Source organism: Panulirus ornatus, chromosome 19 (genome assembly GCF_036320965.1).
Source record: "Panulirus ornatus isolate Po-2019 chromosome 19, ASM3632096v1, whole genome shotgun sequence".
Lineage (NCBI taxonomy): Eukaryota > Metazoa > Arthropoda > Malacostraca > Decapoda > Palinuridae > Panulirus > Panulirus ornatus.
The window spans coordinates 49,680,666-49,704,011 of record NC_092242.1 but is presented as its reverse complement, the minus strand read 5'-3'; the positions used below and the strand labels follow the sequence as shown (position 1 = coordinate 49,704,011).

The 23,346-nt window shown below is 41.3% G+C and overlaps 1 protein-coding gene across 1 annotated transcript in view; it reads left to right on the top strand.

Annotated features, from left to right (window-relative positions):
- Positions 1–23,346, top strand: part of LOC139755491 (ornithine decarboxylase-like) — an 83,549-nt gene that overhangs the window by 45,111 nt on the left and 15,092 nt on the right. Inside the window, exons 4-6 of the mRNA XM_071673828.1 lie at positions 596–797; positions 8,007–8,159; positions 10,295–10,486. Coding sequence (XP_071529929.1) covers positions 596–797; positions 8,007–8,159; positions 10,295–10,486 — 547 coding nt within the window. The remainder of the gene's footprint in view (positions 1–595; positions 798–8,006; positions 8,160–10,294; positions 10,487–23,346) is intronic.

Genomic DNA, 23,346 nt, shown 5'->3' with positions numbered 1-23,346 from the left:
GATGGATGTGCTGGAAATGAGATGTTTGAGGACAATGTGTGGTGTGAGGTGGTTTGATCGAGTAAGTAACGTAAGGGTAAGAGAGATGTGTGGAAATAAAAAGAGCGTGGTTGAGAGAGCAGAAGAGGGTGTTTTGAAATGGTTTGGGCACATGGAGAGAATGAGTGAGGAAAGATTGACCAAGAGGATATATGTGTCAGAGGTGGAGGGAACGAGGAGAAGAGGGAGACCAAATTGGAGGTGGAAAGATGGAGTGAAAAAGATTTTGTGTGATCGGGGCCTGAACATGCAGGAGGGTGAAAGGAGGGCAAGGAATAGAGTGAATTGGAGCGATGTGGTATACTGGGGTTGACGTGCTGTCAGTGGATTGAATCAAGGCATGTGTATGGGGGTGGGTTGGGCCATTTCTTTCGTCTGTTTCCTTGCGCTACCTCGCAAACGCGGGAGACAGCAACAAAGCAAAAAAAAATATATATATATATATATATATATATATATATATATATATATATATATATATATATATGATTGCTTGTAGTTTTATATGTAAGAGCTTTATGTAGCAAACATTATCATAACTTTTTACTTCACACAGGCTTGTTATTCGTATCCGCTGTGATGCTGTTGATGCGCTGTGCCCTTTGGGTATTAAATTTGGTGTGCTTCCATCAGAAGCACTAGCTCTTTTGTCCACTGCTCAAATATTGGATCTGAATGTCGTGGGGGTATCCTTCCATGTCGGTTCAGGTTGCCGTGAACCTGCAGCATTTCATCGTGCTATTGCTGCTGCTAAAGAGGTTAGTATATATATTTATTTATTTATTTTGCTTTGTCGCTGTCTCCCGCGCCTGCGAGGTAGCGCAAGGAAACAGACGAAAGAATGGCCCATCCCACCCACATACACATGTATATACATACACATCCTCACACGCAAATATACACATGTACGTAATTCATACTGTCTGCCTTTATTCATTCCCATTGCCACCCTGCCACACATGAAATAACAACCCCCTCCTCCCCTCATGTGCGTGAGGTAGCACTAGGAAGACAACAAAGGCCCTATTCGTTCACACTCAGTCTCTAGCTGTCATGTAATAATGCACCGAAACCACAGCTCCCTTTCCACATCCAGGTCCCATAGAACTTTCCATGGTTTACCCCAGACGCTTCACATGCCCTGGTTCAGTCCATTGACAGCACGTCGACCCCGGTATACCACATCGTTCCAATTTACTCTATTCCTTGCACGCCTTTCACCCTCCTGCATGTTCAGGCCCCGATCACTCAAAATCTTTTTCACTCCATCTTTCCACCTCCAATTTGGTCTCCCACTTCTCCTCGTTCCCTCCACCTCTGACACATATATCCTCTTGGTCAATCTTTCCTCACTCATTCTCTCCATGTGACCAAACCATTTAAGAACACCCTCCTCTGCTCTCTCAACCACACTCTTTTTATTACCACACATCTCTCTTACCCTTAAATTACTTACTCGATCAAACCACCTCTCACCACACATTGTCCTCAAACATCTCATGTCCAGCTCATCCACCCTCCTCCGCACAACTCTATCTATAGCCCACGCCTCGCAACCATACAACATTGTTGGAACCACTATTCCTTCAAACATAGCGATTTTTGCTTTCCGAGATAATGTTCTCGACTTCCACACATTCTTCAAGGCTCCCAGAATTTTCGCCCCCTCCCCCACCCTATGATTCACTTCCGCTTCCATGGTTCCATCCGATGCTAAATCCACTCCCAGATATCTAAAACACCTCACTTCCTCCAGTTTTTCTCCATTCAAACTTACCTCCCAATTGACTTGACCCTCAACCCTACTGTACCTAATAACCTTGCTCTTATTCACATTTACTCTCAACTTTCTTCTTTCACACACTTTACCAAACTCAGTCACCAGCTTCTGCAGTTTCTCACACGAATCAGCCACTCAGCGAACAACAACTGACTCACTTCCCAAGCTCTTTCATCCACAACAGATTGCATACTTGCCCCTCTTTCCAAAACTCTTGCATTCACCTCCCTAACAACCCCATCCATAAACAAATTAAACAACCATGGAGACATCACACACCCTTGCTGCTAACCTACATTCACTGAGAACCAATCACTTTCCTCTCTTCCTACACGTACACATGCCTTATTTTTTTTTTTTTTTTTTTTTTTATACTTTGTCGCTGTCTCCCGCGTTTGCGAGGTAGCGCAAGGAAACAGACGAAAGAAATGGCCCAACCCCCCCCCCCCCCATACACATGTACATACGTCCACACACGCAAATATACATACCTACACAGCTTTCCATGGTTTACCCCAGACGCTTCACATGCCTTGATTCAATCCACTGACAGCACGTCAACCCCTGTATACCACATCGCTCCAATTCACTCTATTCCTTGCCCTCCTTTCACCCTCCTGCATGTTCAGGCCCCGATCACACAAAATCTTTTTCACTCCATCTTTCCACCTCCAATTTGGTCTCCCTCTTCTCCTCGTTCCCTCCACCTCCGACACAATATATTCTCTTGGTCAATCTTTCCTCACTCATTCTCTCCATGTGCCCGAACCATTTCAAAACACCCTCTTCTGCTCTCTCAACCACGCTCTTTTTATTTCCACACATCTCTCTTACCCTTACGTTACTTACTCAATCAAACCACCTCACACCACACATTGTCCTCAAACATCTCATTTCCAGCACATCCACCCTCCTGTGCACAACTCTATCCATAGCCCACGCCTCGCAACCATACAACATTGTTGGAACCACTATTCCTTCAAACATACTCATTTTTGCTTTCCGAGATAATGTTCTCGACTTCCACACATTCTTCAAGGCTCCCAGAATTTTCGCCCCCTCCCCCACCCTATGATCCACTTCTGCTTCCATGGTTCCATCCGCTGCCAGATCCACTCCCAGATATCAAAACACTTCACTTCCTCCAGTTTTTCTCCATTCAAACTCACCTCCCAATTGACTTGACCCTCAACCCTACTGTACCTAATAACCTTGCTCTTATTCACATTTACTCTTAACTTTCTTCTTTCACACACTTTACCAAACTCAGTCACCAGCTTCTGCAGTTTCTCACATGAATCAGCCACCAGCGCTGTATCATCAGCGAACAACAACTGACTCACTTCCCAAGCTCTCTCATCCCCAACAGACTTCATACTTGCCCCTCTTTCCAAAACTCTTGCATTCACCTCCCTAACAACCCCATCCATAAACAAATTAAGCAACCATGGAGACATCACACACCCCTGCCGCAAACCTACATTCACTGAGAACCAATCACTTTCCTCTCTTCCTACACGTACACATGCCTTACATCCTCGATAAAAACTTTTCACTGCTTCTAACAACTTTCCTCCCACACCATATATTCTTAATACCTTCCACAGAGCATCTCTATCAACTCTATCATATGCCTTCTCCAGATCCATAAATGCTACATACAAATCCATTTGCTTTTCTAAGTATTTCTCACATACATTCTTCAAAGCAAACACCTGATCCACACATCCTCTACCACTTCTGAAACCACACTGCTTTTCCCCAATCTGATGCTCTGTACATGCCATCACCCTCTCAATCAATATCCTCCCATATAATTTACCAGGAATACTCAACAAACTTATACCTCTGTAATTTGAGCACTCACTCTTATCCCCTTTGCCTTTGTACAATGGCACTATGCACGCATTCCGCCAATCCTCAGGCACCTCACCATGAGTCATACATACATTAAATAACCTTACCAACCAGTCAACAATACAGTCACCCCCTTTTTTAATAAATTCCACTGCAATACCATCCAAACCTGCTGCCTTGCCAGCTTTCATCTTCCGCAAAGCTTTTACTACCTCTTCTCTGTTTACCAAATCATTTTCCCTAACCCTCTCACTTTGCACACCACCTCGACCAAAACACCCTATATCTGCCACTCTATCATCAAACACATTCAACAAACCTTCAAAATACTCACTCCATCTCCTTCTCACATCACCACTACTAGTTATCACCTCCCCATTTGCGCCCTTCACTGAAGTTCCCATTTGCTCCCTTGTCTTACGCACTTTATTTACCTCCTTCCAGAACATCTTTTTATTCTCCCTAAAATTTAATGATACTCTCTCACCCCAACTCTCATTTGCCCTTTTTTTCACCTCTTGCACCTTTCTCTTGACCTCCTGTCTCTTTCTTTTATACATCTCCCACTCAATTGCATTTTTTCCCTGCAAAAATCGTCCAAATGCCTCTCTCTTCTCTTTCACTAATACTCTTACTTCTTCATCCCACCACTCACTACCCTTTCTAATCAACCCACCTCCCACTCTTCTCATGCCACAAGCATCTTTTGCGCAATCCATCACTGATTCCCTAAATACATCCCATTCCTCCCCCAATCCCCTTACCTCTTTTGTTCTCACCTTTTTCCATTCTGAGGTTAGTTTATATATTAATCTTTTTTTCATTCACTGTCTTCCCATTTAGATTGGATGGACCAAGTATGCAAACCTCTTACTTGTGCACATGTATTTTTGATAGCAATGAATGCATTAGATAATCCATAAATCAATTAAAACAAAGTAAAAAGATACTTTCATTGGTATTGTCTGTATATTTTACGGGTAGCCTCCCATGAAATGTGAACTCAGTAATCTGTTTTTTTATCTGTTAGAATTATGTGTTCCTATTATCTGGTGGTCCATCAGATATCTACAGCTTCACAATTCACTTTTTTGCATCCACAACCCATGTCCAATATTTGACAGTAAAATAAGATTCTCCACACCAGTATGAGTGCCCCATACTTCTCACTATACATATTAAGTTGATTCATCAAGTGAGATCACAGTCTTCTATCACCCACGTCCATGCAAAATACTTCCATAGCATTCCTCTATCATCTTGATTTGATATATCTCTAGCCTTACTCAGTTTTATCATTGCATCTGTCCATGTCTTCCATAGTCTTTCTCTACTCACTGTACTTTCATTCATACTACTGTTTATCTTCTTTATCATCTTGTCATCTGCCCTACATTTTTCATGATTTATTTTTTCATACATGCTTGCCATTTCCTATGTGAGTGAGATAGCAACAAGAAGAGAAGACTGAGCCTTAAAGTGAAAACTCCTAACTTGCCTCCTTGCTTTGTTCCTCCTTTTGGAAAGTAATACAGGAAGGGAGGATTTTCAGCCACCCTCTCCTGCCTTCTGTGACACATACGGAATATGTGGGTAGTATTCCTCCCCTATCCCCAAGGACACCAACCAAAAGTCTTTAATCCATGTGCTTTTCAAAGGACCTATTCACTGCATATCTTTCTCACTTCATTCTTTTAATATCCTCCTAATTCACCTATACTTGGATAGTTATCCATTTCTGCTTCTCATGCTTTTGACCTTTCCTTCCTTATATATACATTAGGACAAATACTTCATGGAAACATTTGCTCTCCCTATACTTAGATTTTCTTTGTACATCAGATATTTTAGTGTAACTTCAATGTTTCTCTCTTGGCAGATACTACTTTTAATTTCACTGTTCCCCAAAAATCTATACTTTACTTCACTCGGAAACATAAACTCATCCACAACTTCCAGTTCTACACAATTCATACTAAGTAACACTGTGACATCCCACCTCTTTCATAAACAAATATGTTACTTTATCTGATATTATCCACATGCTCCTCCACATGTCATCTTGGCAATTAACTGCATACAACAGTTATAGTTACTTCAGTTTTTCTGCTTGACATGTTTTACACTGCTATCACCCTACCTAGTTTTCATCTCAAAGAATATCTCACGGATGAAAAACATTAAACAACTGTGATGTTACGTTTCCCTTGATATATTCCCACATTCATTTTAAACAAATTCATACCACCATTACTGCTATACATGGGTTACTTCCACTTCAAAAACATTTTAATGTATTTGATGTACACAACTTAAGTCAGAATTTCCAAACGAAATTTTGTCAACTTTATCACATGCCTTTCATAGATTATTTAATGCAGCACATACTTTCTATATTTCCTCTACACTTTTTAAAGGAGTTAGCCAGCAGTGATGGCCTTAATGCCTCCTGTTCCACCAGTTGCACCAAAACTTGCATTCACCCTCACTCACACAAGCAGCCAGCTTTCAGAGCAAAAGCCAAAGTAATATGTATATAAGAGGGAAAGTGAACCAACTTTGCGATGTAGGGAGAACGGGTTAAGTTTTAAAGTTAGCCTGGGAGAGTAAATAAGTCAGACCACTTTTGACTCAACTTTGTCAAGTAAAGATGCAAAGCTAGAACCACCCCAAATGTGAGAGCAGTACTCGATACAAGGATGGATCAAACCTCTGTATAAACGGAGCAGCTGTTCAGAAGAAAAGAACTTTTGACATCTAAACAGGACTCCCAGTTTCTAAAGACGCAGACTTGGCTATTTCATTAATGTAGAGATTCCAAGAAAAGAGTGGATGTTACTTATAGTAATTCCAAGCATGTTTATTGAGTAATGAGATGGGTTTACAAAACCATCAAAGGAGAGAGGAAAGTTGTGGGGAATTTTTGATAGAGATAGGTAGACACTGGTTCTTGGAGGCATTAAACTTAACCAGATTTCATGTCCCCACTTATATATCCTGTCCAAGAGGGTTGTAGCAAGGACCACCTGATCAAAGAGGAGCAGTATGGCTTTACAAGTGGTAGAAAACATGTGGACCTAGTGTTAGCTTAAAAATTGTTAGAGAAATACCTGAAGGAAGAGTGAATGTATGGGGGTAAATCGAAGGTGAGGAGTTCTTATCAGGAGAATAAGGGAGGATAATGAGTAGTTTTTGGTGAAGATAAGTCTATGTAAAGGATGTGTGATGTCACTTTGGTGTTTTGTTTACAGGTGGGATGGTGGGGGAGGTAAGTGGGGGGATTCAAGAGTGAGATGTGGTTTTACAATATGTTGGGGGTTTAAGGGCATTAGAGATGAATTAGTTGCTATTTACAAATGCAGTGGCTTTGATGACAGATTCAAGGAACCAGAGAAGCTGGTGATGTAGTTTGGCAGAATGTGGAAAGTTGAGAGTAAAAGTTAACATAAGTAAGGTAATAAGGTTCAACAGAGGGATAAAGGTAGATGTTTGAAGTTAAGTTTGAATTGAGAGGACGAGCAGGAAGTGGATTGCTTTAGATACCTGTAAGTGGAGTGGATGTGGTAGTGGATGGACTGTGGGGGTTGAAGTGTGTCTTAGGATGGAAATGGTTTCTAAGATCCTGAATATTAAAAAGTGTTTGGAAGAAGAGGTCACTCTATTAGGGCAGAGATAGGTATGTTTGTAAGTTTATTAGTCTTTGCAGTTTTGTATGGATGTGAGTTGTAGACCATGAATGGAAAAGAAAGGAAGAGGGTGGACATGTTTGTAATGAAATGCTTGAAGATGATGTGGTGTGAGGTGGATTGATCATATAAGGAATGAGAATGTTAAAGAGAGGTGTGGTAGTAAGTGCACCCTGACTGAGAAGGCCCACCAGGATGTGCTGAAATGGAGAGAGCAAGAGGGAGGGGAAGTTTGAGATGGAAGGATGGAGTGAAGGAGGCTTTTGAGGTACAGAGGGATATCCAGGAGAGCAAGAGAGATGAGATGTAATGAATTGAATTGATGTGGTATATTGGTTAGGGGGAGGGGAGCATCTTGTTGTCAAGGTAAACAAACCATGGGGTAATTTATGGAGCATAACTGTTGATGGTAGGCTTTAATTCAAAGCATTGTACTTGACAGTGAGAGAAGATGTGTGCAAATGATGCTGTTGGTTATTTGTTCATGAGGTAACTTTGGTAAGGTGGAGGAAGCAATTAGGTATTTAGAGAGGAAATGAAATGGAATTATTTGTAATTCATTTTGGAGTATATTCTAGTTGGTATGTCACAAGGAAATTTACTTCACTGTAGTTTATGAATTTATCCTTTCTTTTTCACCTAAGGTTTTTGATAAGGCTGAGACTCTTGGATTCAACCCAACTCTGCTGGATATTGGCGGTGGTTTCCCTGGGAATCACAACTCTTCTCTGGATGAATTGGCTGATTATATTAATAATGCATTGGAAGAGTTCTTCCCTGAAGACAGTGGTGTTAAGGTATGAATTGTAGATAACATGATTTTGGATATATTATTAGAATGGGGTTTTAATTACCAAGGTAATTTTTTTCATTTTATATTTTTCGACTGACAGTGTGTGATTAAACTAATTGAAAAGTTTCTCAGTCTAACATACTGTGTTTTGATATGATTGAAGATTAGAGAAAGTATAGATCAAGAAGATAGTATTGTTCAAGTCTTACTATAGATCAACCTTAGTTAGCGAAGGAAAGTCTGAGCAGATCATATTAGTTAAATCTTATTTAATTTCTATCGTGTTTATAATGTAATGTGATTGGAGATGAGGTATTAAGAAATATAAAAAACATCCTTCTTTATTTCTCATTTGCATTGTGTTCCATGAGCATTAAGAGAACATCTTTTGGTAATATACTGGCTAGGGCTTGTTCAGCCTCTTAAAATTTTGGTGAGGAGGCAGCAGTCTAATTTATCCCTTGTGTATTACTCACTGGTATCCTGAGCAAAATGCTCAGCTGAATGGGGTCCGCTCAACCAGTCAGCAATCACCACCTGGCTGTTTTCACCAGACCCACTTAACGACTGCTTGAAGCTCACCTTTCTTGGTTCTTCTGTCCCATGGACATGCTGCTTGACTCCTGCACAGGTAGCTCTTTTAGATTGGCATTTCCTTTTTTCAGTGAATTATCCCATCATTTTTATACAGCTTATTTTCTTATCCTTAGGAAATGATGTTCTGTCTGAAAATGGGAATAGCTAATGGAAAAGTGAAGGAAAGGTAGAGCGACAGAAGTTGTTAGACTTGCCCTTAGCTGAAGACCAGAAAGACCTATCAGTGGATGATGAGGAGAGATTATCACACTTCTGTGAAAGGCTGAATGAACTCTTGCTGTTATATTTCCAAGAGATGTTCCTAATGCTCCTGGACCTCCACTTCAGAGAGAAATGTTTTACAACTTTCAAAACACATTTTTTTTCAAAGTCATTAAAAACCAACCCTTGAGTTGTAAAACAGACTATGAACAAATCACATTGGTTTAGTCTGATGTAAGAGTTCCACTTTGGCAGGCAAGATATTTTCTGATTTCCTGGGGGTCTCATTTAATAGCAAGCATTTTGATGATTATGATAGGTATTGCATATTCTTTTTGTTTGCTTAGTAGAGGTGTGTAATTACATATCCTCAGATTTGTATCACTCAGACTTTTGAATTTTCCTATACTCTCAGTATTAACTGTTTGGCTTATTTATCTTACTCCACTTGTCCAGTACTCTTTTAAGGATGTATATTATGTTGCTGACTGGTCACACATATGTTTGAAACAGCACGGTTTTGAAGTGAGATAATCCTGGTGAATGGTATGGTGAAAAGAGAAAAGTTAGTGAGAGCTTGAACTAAGAAGCGTAGCAAAGCTGCAGGAGTATATGAGATTACAGATGAGCTCCTTAAGAAAGGTGATGACAATGATGTTAATTAGTTGGTCATGCTACTAGATGTTTGTATGGCAAAAGGTGAGGTATTTGAGCAACAGGGACATAGTTATAAGTCTGTTGAGTAAACCAGTTTAGTGGTTTGGAAAAGTATGATTAAGATGGTGTTGCCATGCTCTTAGTTTCTGATTGGGAGAGAAGCAATTTGGCTTCAAAAAAGAAAGGAAGTGTGGACAAGATGTATGCTCTAAAGAATTTCTGTGTGAAATGATTTGAGAAAGAGTGAATTGTATATGATATTTAAGGATCCAGAGAAAGCACATAGTTGTTATGATTACCCCAGGACCAATTTCTCTGAAGGAATAGTGCTCTTATCCAGTACCTTTCTAAAGACTTTTGCACCCTAAGAATGCACTTCTTCCTGTAGCAGGGAAATGTAGACTCTTTTTGAGTGAGAAGTTTTTTGATGAGATTTTTTTTTGTAATCCCAGTGATGCAGCTTCATCAAAAGTGTCTTTTCACTCACGGTGTAACTTGGTGTTGGTAGATTCTGATAACACCAGAGGAAGTATATGATAGGGTTGACAGAGAGGCCATGTGGAAGGTGTTATTTGAAGTTATTCTATGCAGGGAGTTTTTGATGAAAGAGTAAGGTTGCTTCTAGTTCTAATCTTATAGAGCAATAAACATTACTGTATCCTTCACGTATTCTTTTAATTTCAGGTCATTGCAGAGCCTGGTCGATATGTTGTGGCATCTGCCTTCACTTTGGCTACCAACATCGTAGCAAAACGAGAAGTGTTTGACGACAATGGATCCCACGTGTCCTCCATGTACTACGTCAATGATGGTGTTTATGGTTCCTTCAATTGCGTAATTTTTGATCACAGTACAGTTCATCCAGTTCTGATGAAGGTAGAGTGTTGTCTAGTACATTCTTACGTATGAATACTTTTCAGTATAAGCTATATTGCATTGACAGCTCCTCTGCAGTCCTCTTAGGAATAGAATGCAAAATGTGATAGTCATTGAAAAGTGTAGTAATAAATTGAATGAAAATGTTTGACTCAAAAATGAACAAGGGACTAGAGGAATAATACCAAATGAGTGTGTGTTGCATTGTGCATAGAGGGTGTCCCAGACATGATAGGTTTAAGGAATAAAGGGGAATGTGAGCATTAGTTTCATTATTTTTATGTTATACTTCATTGCTTTTTCCCGTGTTAACTAGGTAGTGCCAAGAAACAGATGAAGAAAGACCCATGCACTCACATGCAAATATGTATACATATACATGTTGGAAAGGATAACAATTTTGCGTGTGATCAAGTATATTCCTATGAGTTCACAGAGAAAATGAAACACGATAAGTTCTCAGGTGCACTTTGGTGTAATATCACATCATCAGTGGAGACACAAGAGAGAAATATAACAGTCAGTTGATATACAATGAAGAGACGTAGCTAGGACGCCGTTTGATAAACATGCATGTTTGTTATTATTACACGAAAGTGCACTTGGGAACATATTGGGTTTCATTTTCCCCGTGGACTCATAAGAATACATATACATGTATGTATACACGCGTACATTCATTTTCTTTTCTTATTTTATACTATTTGCCATTGCCCGCGTTAGCGAGGTAGCGTTAAGAACAGAGGACTGGGCCTTTAAGGGAATATCTTCACCTGGCCCCCCTCTCTGTTCTCTGTTCCGTCTTTTGGAAAATTAAAAAAAAAAAAAAACGAGAGGGGAGGATTTCCAGCCACCCGCTCCCTCCCCTTTTAGTCGCCTTCTACAACACGCAGGGAATACATGGGAAGTATTCTTTCTCCCCTATCCCAAGGGATAACGTACATTCATATGTATATATTTTTTATTATTATTGTATCCCGCGTTAGCATGGTAGCGCAAGGAAACAGATGAAAGAATGGCCCAACCCACCTACATACATATGTATATACATAAATGCCCACATATGCACATATACATACCTATACATTTCAATGTATACATAGGTGTACAGACACAGACATATACATATATACACATGTACATATTCATATTTGCTGCCTTCGTCCATTCCCATCGCCACACTACCACACATGAAATGGCACCCCCTCCCCCCACTCATATGAGGTAGCGCTAGGAGAAGACAACAAAGGCCACATTTGTTCACCCAGTCATGAGTAATGCACCGATACCACAGCTCCCTTTCCACATCCAGGCCCCACGAAGCTTTCCATGGTTTACTCCAGACACTTCACATGCCCTGGTTCAATCCATTGACAGCATGTCGACCCTGGTATAGCACATTATTCTAATTCACTCTATTCCTTGCATGCCTTTCATCCTCCTATGTGTTCAGGCCCTGATCGCTCAAAATCTTTTTCATTTTATCCTTCCACTTCCAATTTGGTCTCCCAATTCTCCTCATTTCCTCCACCTCTGACATATATCCTCTTTGTCAATCTTTCTTCCCTCATTCTCTCCATGTAACCAAACCATTTCAATACACCTTCTTCTGCTCTCTCAACCACACACTTTTTATTACCACACATCTCTTTTACCCTTTCATTGCTTACTTGATCAAACCACCTCACACCGCATATTGTCCTCAAGCACTTCATTTCCAACACATCCACCCTCCTCATAACCCTATCTATAGCCCATGCCTCGCAACCATACAGCATTGTTGGAACAACTATTCCTTCAAACATACCCATTTTTGCTCTCCAAGATAATGTTCTCGCCTTCCACACATTCTTCAACGCTCCCAGAATGTTCACCCCCTCCCCCACCTTGACTCGCTTCCGCTTCCATGGTTTCATCTGCTGCTAAATCCACTCCCAGATATCTAAAACACTTCACTTCCTCCAGTTTTTCTTCATTCAAACTTACCTCCCACTTAACTTGCCCCTCAACCCTACTGAACCCAATAACCATGCTCGTATTCACATTTACTCTCAGCTTTCTTCTTTCACAAACTTTACCAAACTCAGTCACCAACTTCTGCAGTTTCTCACACGAATCAGCCACCAGCCCTGTATCATCAGTGAACAACAACTGGCTCACTTCCCAAGCCCTCTCATCCACAGCAGACTGCATACTTGCCCATCTCTCCAAAACTCTTGCATTCCCCTCCCTGACAACCCATCCATAAACAAATTAAACAACCATGAAGACATCACGCACCCCTGTTGCAAACCGACATTCACTGGGAACTGTCCACTTTCCTCTCTTCCTACATGTACACATGCCTTACATCCTTGATAGAAACTTTTCACTGCTTCTAGCAACGTACCTCCCACACCATATACTCTTAATGCCTATATATATCTATTTATTTATTATTATACATAGTCACTGTTTCCTGCATCAGCAAGGGAGCACTAGGAAACAGACAAAGAATGGCCTATCCACTTATATAAATGCCGTCCACTCATATACATGCCCTTATATGTACATATGCATACATATCCATATCAACGTATACATGCACATACACCGACATATACATGTTCATATTGTTACTTGCTTGCCTTCTTCCATTCCTGTTGCTACCCCACCCCAGTAGAAAGAGCATTGTTACCCCTCCACTTCAACAAGCTGGATTTAGGAAAACAGACAGGAAGGCCATATTCATTCACACTCATTGTCTCTGTTAAGTGTACTGCACCTAAACCACAATTCCCTATTCACATCCAGGCCTCACAGACCTTTCTATGGTTTACCCCAGATGCTTCACATTCCCTGGTTCAGCCCATTGACAGCACGTCAACCCTGGTATACCACATCGTTCCAGTTCCCTCTGTTCATTGCTTGCCTCTCACCCTCTTGTATGTTCAGGCCCCAATCGCTCAAAGTCTTTTTCATTCCATCCTTCCACATCCAATTTGGTCTCCCACTTCTCCTCATTCCCTCCACCTCTGACACATATATCCTCTTTGTCAGTCTTTCCTCACTCATTCTCATGTACAAACCATTTTAACACACCCTCTTCTGTTCTTTCAACCACACACTTTTAATTTCCACACATCTCGCTTACCCTTTCATTACGTAATCAAACCACCTCACACCATACTCAATCAAACCACCTCACACCATACTCAATCAAACCACCTCACACCACATATTGTCCTCAAACATTTCATTTCCAACACATCCACCCTCCTCCGTACGACCCCATCTATAGCCTATTCCTTGCAACCATATTTGTTGGAACTACTATTCCTTCAAACATACCCATTTTTGCTGTCGAAGATAATGTTCTCTCCTACCACACATTCTTCATCGCTCCCAGAACTTTCACCCCCCTCCCCACCCTGTGACTCACTTCTACTTCCATGGTTCCATCCGCTGCTAAGTCCACTCCCAGATGTCTAAAACACTTCACTTCTTCCAATTTTTCTCCATACATACTTGCATCCCAATTAACTTGTCCCTCAACCCTTCTGAACCTAATAACCTTGCTCTTATTCACATTTACTCTAAACACTCTCCTTTTACACACTTCTCCAAATTCAGTCACCAACTTCTGCAGTTTCTCACATGAATCAGCCACTAGAGCTGTATCATCGGTGAACAACAGCTGACTGACTTCCCAGGTCCTCTCATCCCCAACAGACTGCATATTCACCTCTCTCTCCAAAACTCTTGCATTTACCTCCCAACCACCCCATCCATAAGTAAATTAAACAGCCATGGGGCGTCATACACCCTTGCCACAAACCGACATTCACTGGGAACCAATCAATCTTCTCTCCTCCTACTCATACACATGCCTTACATCCTTGGTATGTAAGGACCATGATGAAGTGCCTGAGGATTGGCCTTGGCGGAATGCATGGATAGTGCCAGCACACAAAGGCAAAGGGGATAAAGGTGAGTGTTCAAACTACAGAGGCATAAGTTTGTTGAGTATTCCTGGGAAATTATATGGGAGGGTAGTGATAGAGAGGATGAAGACATGTACAGAGCATCAGACTGTGGAAGAACAGTGTGGTTTCAGAAGTATTAGGGGATGTGTCGTTCAGGTGTTTGCTTTGAAGAATGTATGTGAGAACAAAGATGCCAGTTCTCCAGCAATTGCCGGAATTCTGGCTTTTTGATCAATTGGAGTCAAATTTCTGGTTTCCCATTTTTCTCTCCGTCTGTCTCTTGTCTTTCTAATGATGACAGCCAGAAAATGAACAAGTAGACTCTTAACGGATGTTTTCATATTATATCGATTGTGAATTTTGTATATATACTGTATGTAATTAAAAATACGAATTCGCAAAACAACTGGATCGCTAACCTAGCGAGATTAAGCTTCTCTCCCACACTTGCTTTTTGCATGCTTTGCTAATGGTTTGTACATGTGCGCAATGCGACAGCATATGCATGTATACCTAGCGCTACAAGCGGGCTGTGTGGCTAGTTCAGGCGGCCGGCCAGCAAATCAACTGGTAGCATGTCTGCAGCCAAGCGCTGTGTTTGAACCGGTACGGCATGTGTACATCGGGGACTTAATCGGTGAATTTTGGATGAAGGCTTAATTGTTTCAAATTAATAAGCGTGTCGGACCATCAATCTTTTGTTTGCATGTGTGCCCATGGATATTTGATCAGATCTTTACCTTTGGAATTGCATGGAATGCCGGAAACAAGCGCAAGATTTGCCATTGATATCTGCAGTTTCTACCAACCCTGGTGCGGTAAGTTATAGTGTGTGCTGGTTGTGTAATACACTCTACCGTATGTTTAGACTTGAATGTGTGCATAGTCTCTATTGGAGCCGCATCACGGATAATTCTAATTGATTCGTGATGGAGGTTGAAAGAGACGCTAACATGAAATTGATTGATGTTGGAATCAAGAATAAGTTTAACTGGTGCTGGCTTGAGGCCAAAGATAATACTGGATCTTTCTTGTCAGATTACATTGGTAAAATTAATGTGGCAGGGAAAGCATTGTGCAAAGTGTGCAACCAAACCATTTCATATGGCAGTGCAGGAATGAAGGCACTTGTGAAACGTGGCAACTGTGATGCACATAAGAGAATAAAGAAGATACAGGACACCAACCAAACACTACCTGCAGTCTTTAAAGCTGCTAATGCAGTAGAGTCAGGGAAGGTTGGCAAAGGAGCTATACTAGTATCTGGAGATAAGGACAGACCCTGCATTTTACCATACGGTGCTCCTCCAAATGTTCACCAATCGACTACATGTTCTGGTAAGAGAGATGCCCCTTTACCAAAAGTTTCTGACGGAGATAGGAAAGGAAATGTAGAAGCCATGGTTGTGTCCTTCATTGTTGAATATAGCTTGCCATTTACAATGACATCAAAGTTACTAGACATTGCAAAGGAGCTTGCAAGAGATAACAAAGTTTTGCAAGGTATGTCACTAGACAGGACTTCATGTACATATAAACTTAAAGATGGACTTGCAGCAGTGTATCATAAACGTCTAGTTTCAGACCTGAAGAAGAGCAAATTTTCCATTAATATTGATGAATGTACAGCAAAAAATAACAAGCGGGTGTTAAGCGTACTTGTTTCATATTTTGCTGAGAACCTTGGAATGTGTATTGTTCAACACTGCATGTCAGTAAAGATGACAACTGTGAATGCTACAACTGTATATGAAGCTGTAACCAAGGCATTCAAGGAAGCTGACATTCCTTTGGAGAATGTGGTATCGTCATTGAGTGACTCAGCAGCATACATGCGAGGCAAAAACTGCATGAAGTAACACCAAATATGCTAGACATAGATGGGGACTTGTGCCATCACATCCACAACGCTGTCAAGAAGTTCTGCAAACATTTCGATATGCATGCTGAAAGGCTATCAGATGACCTCTTTCATGACTTTCACTACAATCCTGATTTACAAGAACATTTGAATGACATATGTGAATTGCTGGGTATATCTTGTAAAATTCCAATGGAAAGGATTGCACATTGATGGCTATCATCTTACGATGTAACATGCAGAAAAGTTGACATGTTAGATGCCTTCACCGTCTTCTACTTTGCATGGATGGATGTTAGCAATATCTCTGCTTGTGAATACATAGTTAATGACATCATCAGGAAAGCTGATCCTGCAAAGTTTCTTGTGAACAAGAAGCAGCTTGACAGAATTTTCATCAAACTCAAATCCAAGCAACTAACACCTCAAGGACTTTCGAGGAAGAAACGGATTGTTCAACGGCTCTTTTACCAGCGTCAACTTACCCACGCGTGTATGTACCTGTACTGCAGTGTCTTGCCTATGTTCAAGAGCTTTGTACTCACATTTGAGCAAAAGGAGCCTATGATTCTTAAAGCCCATGATGAACTCACAGAGCTTTTTAGAAGTTTCTTAGCATGCTTCCTGAAACATGAGACATTGTCTGATTTGACCGCCAGACAGCTAGCTGACTTAGTCATCAGTGATGGAAATCTTCTGAAGTGCTCAAGGATGTTTTTAGGTACAAGATGTGAACACACACTCGTTCAAATGAAGCCTGAAGACAACAAGTTATTCCTCAGCAGAGTTAGGAATGCTTATAAGAATGCTGGTGTCTATCTACAAGGAAAGCTACCTCTGAAAAACAAGGTGCTCAAGTTGTCAGCTATTGACCCCAAAGCACAAGGACATTCAGTCACCTGTTCATACCTTCAGGACCTGCCAAAGGAAATGAAAATGATATTATCTGCCTCAGAGAAAGATCAGTACAATCTGCAGGCATCAAATATTCAGCTGGACAAAGGCAGTAGAAGGCAGAATTGATAAGTGGTGGGCAGCTACACTGAAGAAGTATCCAGCACTGAGACATGTCATTGCACCAGCACTGAGCATCTTCACCGGCCCAAGAACAGATCAGTCCTTCAGTATAATGAACAATGTAATTAATAAAACTACTAATAGACTGAACATTGACACATTCAGTGCTATTCAAACTGTAAAGTTGGATCTCCTTGCTACAAATGAGTCTTCAATCCAAAGGTATCACAGAGAAGATAAGTTTACTTCACCAGTTGACCAGTCAGTGGCACATCATATGAGAACAGCGTATGAAAGACACAAGAGAAAGCAAACAGAACCTCCCAGCACTAGTTCACCCACCAGCCAACACCAGCCACCATTGAAGAAGAAGAAAATCACCCACACATGGAAGGCAACATCAAGTGTCCACAATGCAGCCAGCAAACTAAAGGCCAAAGTATTCCAGCAGCACAAACAATATGTACAACAGACCAAGAGAAAACACTAGGTGAGTTCAAGTTTTTAATAATAGGTCAAAAATATGAAATATTTTTGTCAAATGAAAGGTTTTAAAAACATTGTAAATGGTTCAAAATTAGGCTGAGAATGCACCAGAGAGCATCTAAATCCCCAGAGCTTCCAGGGCCCGCCTTAGGGCCCTGGACCCCGGCCGCATGGGACTTCGCGCACATATTGCCCCTTTTTCCACCTACTAATATTTTTCTGGCCTTAGAGACATTTGCCACTAGCATCCCTGTGAGAAATACTTAGAAAAGCAGATGGATTTGGATCTGGAGAAGGCATATTGATAGGATTGATAGAGATACTTTGTGAAAGGTTTCAAGAGTATATGGTGTGGGAGGTAAGTTGAAAGAAGCAGTGAAAAAGTATATATGTATTATTGTTATAACAATGTTATATGGTTGTGAGGCGTGGGCTCTAGATAGAGTTGTGCGCAGGAGGTTGGATGTGCTGGAAATGAGATGTTTCAGGACAATATGTGGTGTGAGGTGGTTTGATCGAGTAAGTAATAATAGGGTAAGAGAGATGTGTGGAAATAAAAAGAGCGTGGTTGAGAGAGCAGAAGAGGGTGTTTTGAAATGGTTTGGTCACATGGAGAGAATGAGTGAGGAAAGATTGACCAAGAGGATCTATTTGTCAGAGGTGGAGGGAACGAGGAGAAGTGGGAGACCAAATTGGAGGTGAAAAGATGGAATGAAAAAGATTTTGAGTGATCAGGGCCTGAACATGCAGGAGGGTGAAAGGCGTGCAAGGAATAGAGTGAATTGGAACGATGTGGTATACCAGGGTTGACGTGCTGTCAATGGATTGAACCAGGGCATGTGAAGCATCTGGGGTAAACCATGGAAAATTGTGTGGGGCCTGGATGTGGAAAGGGAGCTGTGTTTTTGGTGCATTATACATGACAGCTAGAGACTGAATGTGAATGAATGTGGCCTTTGTTTTCTTTTCCTAGCGCTACCTGGCGCTCATGTTGGGGGAGGGGGTTTTTATTTCATGTGTGGCAGGGTGGCGATGGGAATGAATAAAGGCAGACAGTATGAATTATGTTTTTTTTTTTTTTTTTATACTTTGTCGCTGTCTCCCGCGTTTGCGAGGTAGCGCAAGGAAACAGACGAAAGAAATGGACCAACCCCCCCCCATACACATGTATATACATACGTCCACACACGCAAATATACATACCTACACAGCTTTCCATGGTTTACCCCAGACGCTTCACATGCCTTGATTCAATCCACTGACAGCACGTCAACCCCGGTATACCACATCGCTCCAATTCACTCTATTCCTTGCCCTCCTTTCACCCTCCTGCATGTTCAGGCCCCGATCACACAAAATCTTTTTCACTCCATCTTTCCACCTCCAATTTGGTCTCCCTCTTCTCCTCGTTCCCTCCACCTCCGACACATATATCCTCTTGGTCAATCTTTCCTCACTCATTCTCTCCATGTGCCCAAACCACTTCAAAACACCCTCTTCTGCTCTCTCAACCACGCTCTTTTTATTTCCACACATCTCTCTTACCCTTACGTTACTCACTCGATCAAACCACCTCACACCACACATTGTCCTCAAACATCTCATTTCCAGCACATCCATCCTCCTGCGCACAACTCTATCCATAGCCCACGCCTCGCAACCATACAACATTGTTGGAACCACTATTCCTTCAAACATACCCATTTTTGCTTTCCGAGATAATGTTCTCGACTTCCACACATTCTTCAAGGCTCCAGAATTTTCGCCCCCTCCCCCACCCTATGATCCACTTCCGCTTCCATGGTTCCATCCGCTGCCAGATCCACTCCCAGATATCTAAAACACTTCACTTCCTCCAGTTTTTCTCCATTCAAACTCACCTCCCAATTGACTTGACCCTCAACCCTACTGTACCTAATAACCTTGCTCTTATTCACATTTACTCTTAACTTTCTTCTTCCACACACTTTACCAAACTCAGTCACCAGCTTCTGCAGTTTCTCACATGAATCAGCCACCAGTGCTGTATCATCAGCGAACAACAACTGACTCACTTCCCAAGCTCTCTCATCCCCAACAGACTTCATACTTGCCCCTCTTTCCAAAACTCTTGCATTTACCTCCCTAACAACCCCATCCATAAACAAATTAAACAACCATGGAGACATCACACACCCCTGCCGCAATCCTACATTCACTGAGAACCAATCACTTTCCTCTCTTCCTACACGTACACATGCCTTACATCCTCGATAAAAACTTTTCACTGCTTCTAACAACTTGCCTCCCACACCATATATTCTTAATACCTTCCACAGAGCATCTCTATCAACTCTATCATATGCCTTCTCCAGATCCATAAATGCTACATACAAATCCATTTGCTTTTCTAAGCATTTCTCACATACATTCTTCAAAGCAAACACCTGATCCACACATCCTCTACCACTTCTGAAACCACACTGCTCTTCCCCAATCTGATGCTCTGTACATGCCTTCACCCTCTCAATCAATACCCTCCCATATAATTTACCAGGAATACTCAACAAACTTATACCTCTGTAATTTGAGCACTCACTCTTATCCCCTTTGCCTTTGTACAATGGCACTATGCACGCATTCCGCCAATCCTCAGGCACCTCACCATGAGTCATACATACATTAAATAACCTTACCAACCAGTCAACAATTATGAATTATGGTTTTTTTTTTTTTTTTTTTTTTTTTTTTTTTTATACTTTGTCGCTGTCTCCCGCGTTTGCGAGGTAGCGCAAGGAAACAGACGAAAGAAATGGCCCAACCCCCCCCATACACATGTATATACATACGTCCACACACGCAAATATACATACCTACACAGCTTTCCATGGTTTACCCCAGACGCTTCACATGCCTTGATTCAATCCACTGACAGCACGTCAACCCCGGTATACCACATCGCTCCAATTCACTCTATTCCTTGCCCTCCTTTCACCCTCCTGCATGTTCAGGCCCCGATCACACAAAATCTTTTTCACTCCATCTTTCCACCTCCAATTTGGTCTCCCTCTTCTCCTTGCTCCCTCCACCTCTGACACATATATCCTCTTGGTCAATCTTTCCTCACTCATCCTCTCCATGTGCCCAAACCACTTCAAAACACCCTCTTCTGCTCTCTCAACCACGCTCTTTTTATTTCCACACATCTCTCTTACCCTTACGTTACTCACTCGATCAAACCACCTCACACCACACATTGTCCTCAAACATCTCATTTCCAGCACATCCATCCTCCTGCGCACAACTCTATCCATAGCCCACGCCTCGCAACCATACAACATTGTTGGAACCACTATTCCTTCAAACATACCCATTTTTGCTTTCCGAGATAATGTTCTCGACTTCCACACATTCTTCAAGGCCCCCAGAATTTTCGCCCCCTCCCCCACCCTATGATCCACTTCCGCTTCCATGGTTCCATCCGCTGCCAGATCCACTCCCAGATATCTAAAACATGTATATATTATATATTATATATTATATATTATATATATTATATATTATATATTATCCCTGGGGATAGGGGAGAAAGAATACTTCCCATGTTTTCCCTGCGTGTCGTAGAAGGCGACTAAAAGGGAAGGGAGCCAAAAGAAGGAACAGATAAGGGGCCAGGTGAGGATATTCCCTCAAAGGCCCAGTCCTCTGTTCTTAACGCTACCTTGCAAATGCGGGAAATGGCGAATCGTATGAAAAAAAAATATATATATATGTATATATATATATATATATATATATATATATATATATATATATATATATATATATATACATTGAGATGTATAGGTTTGTATATTCACATGTGTGGACGTGTATGTATATACATGTGCATGTGTATGGGTTGGGCCATTCTTTCGTCTGTTTCCTGCACAACCTTTCTAATGCAGGAGACAGAGACAAAGTAAAATTAATAAATAGATAATATTATTGTTATTGTCATCATGAGAGGCAAGTGTTTTGGGAGCAGCTGAATGAGTGTGTTAGCAGCTTTGATGCACGAGACCGGGTTATAGTGATGGGTAATTTGAATGCAAAGGTGAGTAATGTAGCAGTTGAGGGTATAATTGGTGTACATGGGGTGTTCAGTGTTGTAAATGGAAATGGTGAAGAGCTTGTAGATTTGTGGGCTAAAAAAGGACTGGTGATTGGAATACCTGGTTTGAAAGATATATACATAAGTATGCGTATGTAAGTAGGAGAGATGGTCAGAGAGCATTGTTAGATGACGTGTTAATTGATAGGCGTGTGAAAGAGAGACTTTCGGATGTTAATGTGCTGAGAGGGGCAACTGGAGGGATGTCTGATCATTATCTTGTGGAAGTGGAGGTGAAGATATGTAGAGGTTTTCAGAAAAGAAGAGAGAATGTTGGGGTGAAGAGAGTAAGTGAGTTTGGAAAGGAGACTTGTGTGAGGAAGTACCAGGAGAGATTGAGTGCAGAATGGCAAAAGGTGAGAGCAACTGAAGGAAGGGGAGTGAGAGAGGAATGGGAGGTATTTAGGGGAGCAGTGATAGCTTGCGCAAAAGATGCCTGTGGCATGAGAAAGGTGGAAGGTGAGCAGATTAGAAAAGGTAGTGAGTGATGGGATGAAGAAGTAAGATTGTTAGTGAAAGAGAAGAGAGAGGCATTTGGATGATTTTTGCAGGGAGGTAGTGCAAATGATTGGGAGATGTATAAAAGAAAGAGGCAGAAGGTGAAAAGAAAGGTGCAAGAAGTGAAAAAAAGAGCAAATGGGAGTTGGGGTGAGAGAGTATCATTAGATTTTAGAGAGAGTAAAAAGATGTTTTGGAAGGAGGTAAATAAAGTGCATAAGGCAAGTGAACAAATGGGAACATTGGTGAAGGGGGCAAATGGGGAGGTAATAACAAGTAGTGGTGAAGTGAGAGGGAGATGTGGTGAGTATTTTGAAGGTTTGTTGAATGTGTTTGATGATAGAGTGGCATATATAGGGTGTTTTGGTCGAGGTGGTGTGCGAAGTGAGAGGGTCAGGAAGAATGGTTTGTTTAACAGAGAAGAGGTAGTGAAAGCTTTGTGGAAGATGAAAGCTGGCAAGGCAGCAAGTTTGGATGGTATTGCTGTGGAATTTATTAAAAAAGAGGGTGACTGTGTTGTTGACTGGTTGGTGAGGATATTTAATGTGTGTATGATTCATGGTGAGGTGCCTGAGGATTGGTAGAATGCACACATAGTGCCATTGTACAAAGGCAAAGGGGATAAAGGTGAGCGCTCAAATTACAGAGGTATAAATTTGATGAGTATTCTTGGGAAATTATGTGGGAGGGTATTGATTGAGAGGGCGAAGGCATGTACAGAGCATCAGATTGGGGAAGAGCAGTGTGGTTTCAGAAGTGGTAGAGGATATGTGGATCAGGTGTTTGCTTTGAATAATGTATGTGAGAAATACTTAAAAAAAACAAATGGATTTGTATGTAGCATTTATGGATCTGGAGAAGGCATATGATAGAGTTGATAAAGATGCTCTGTGGAAGGTAT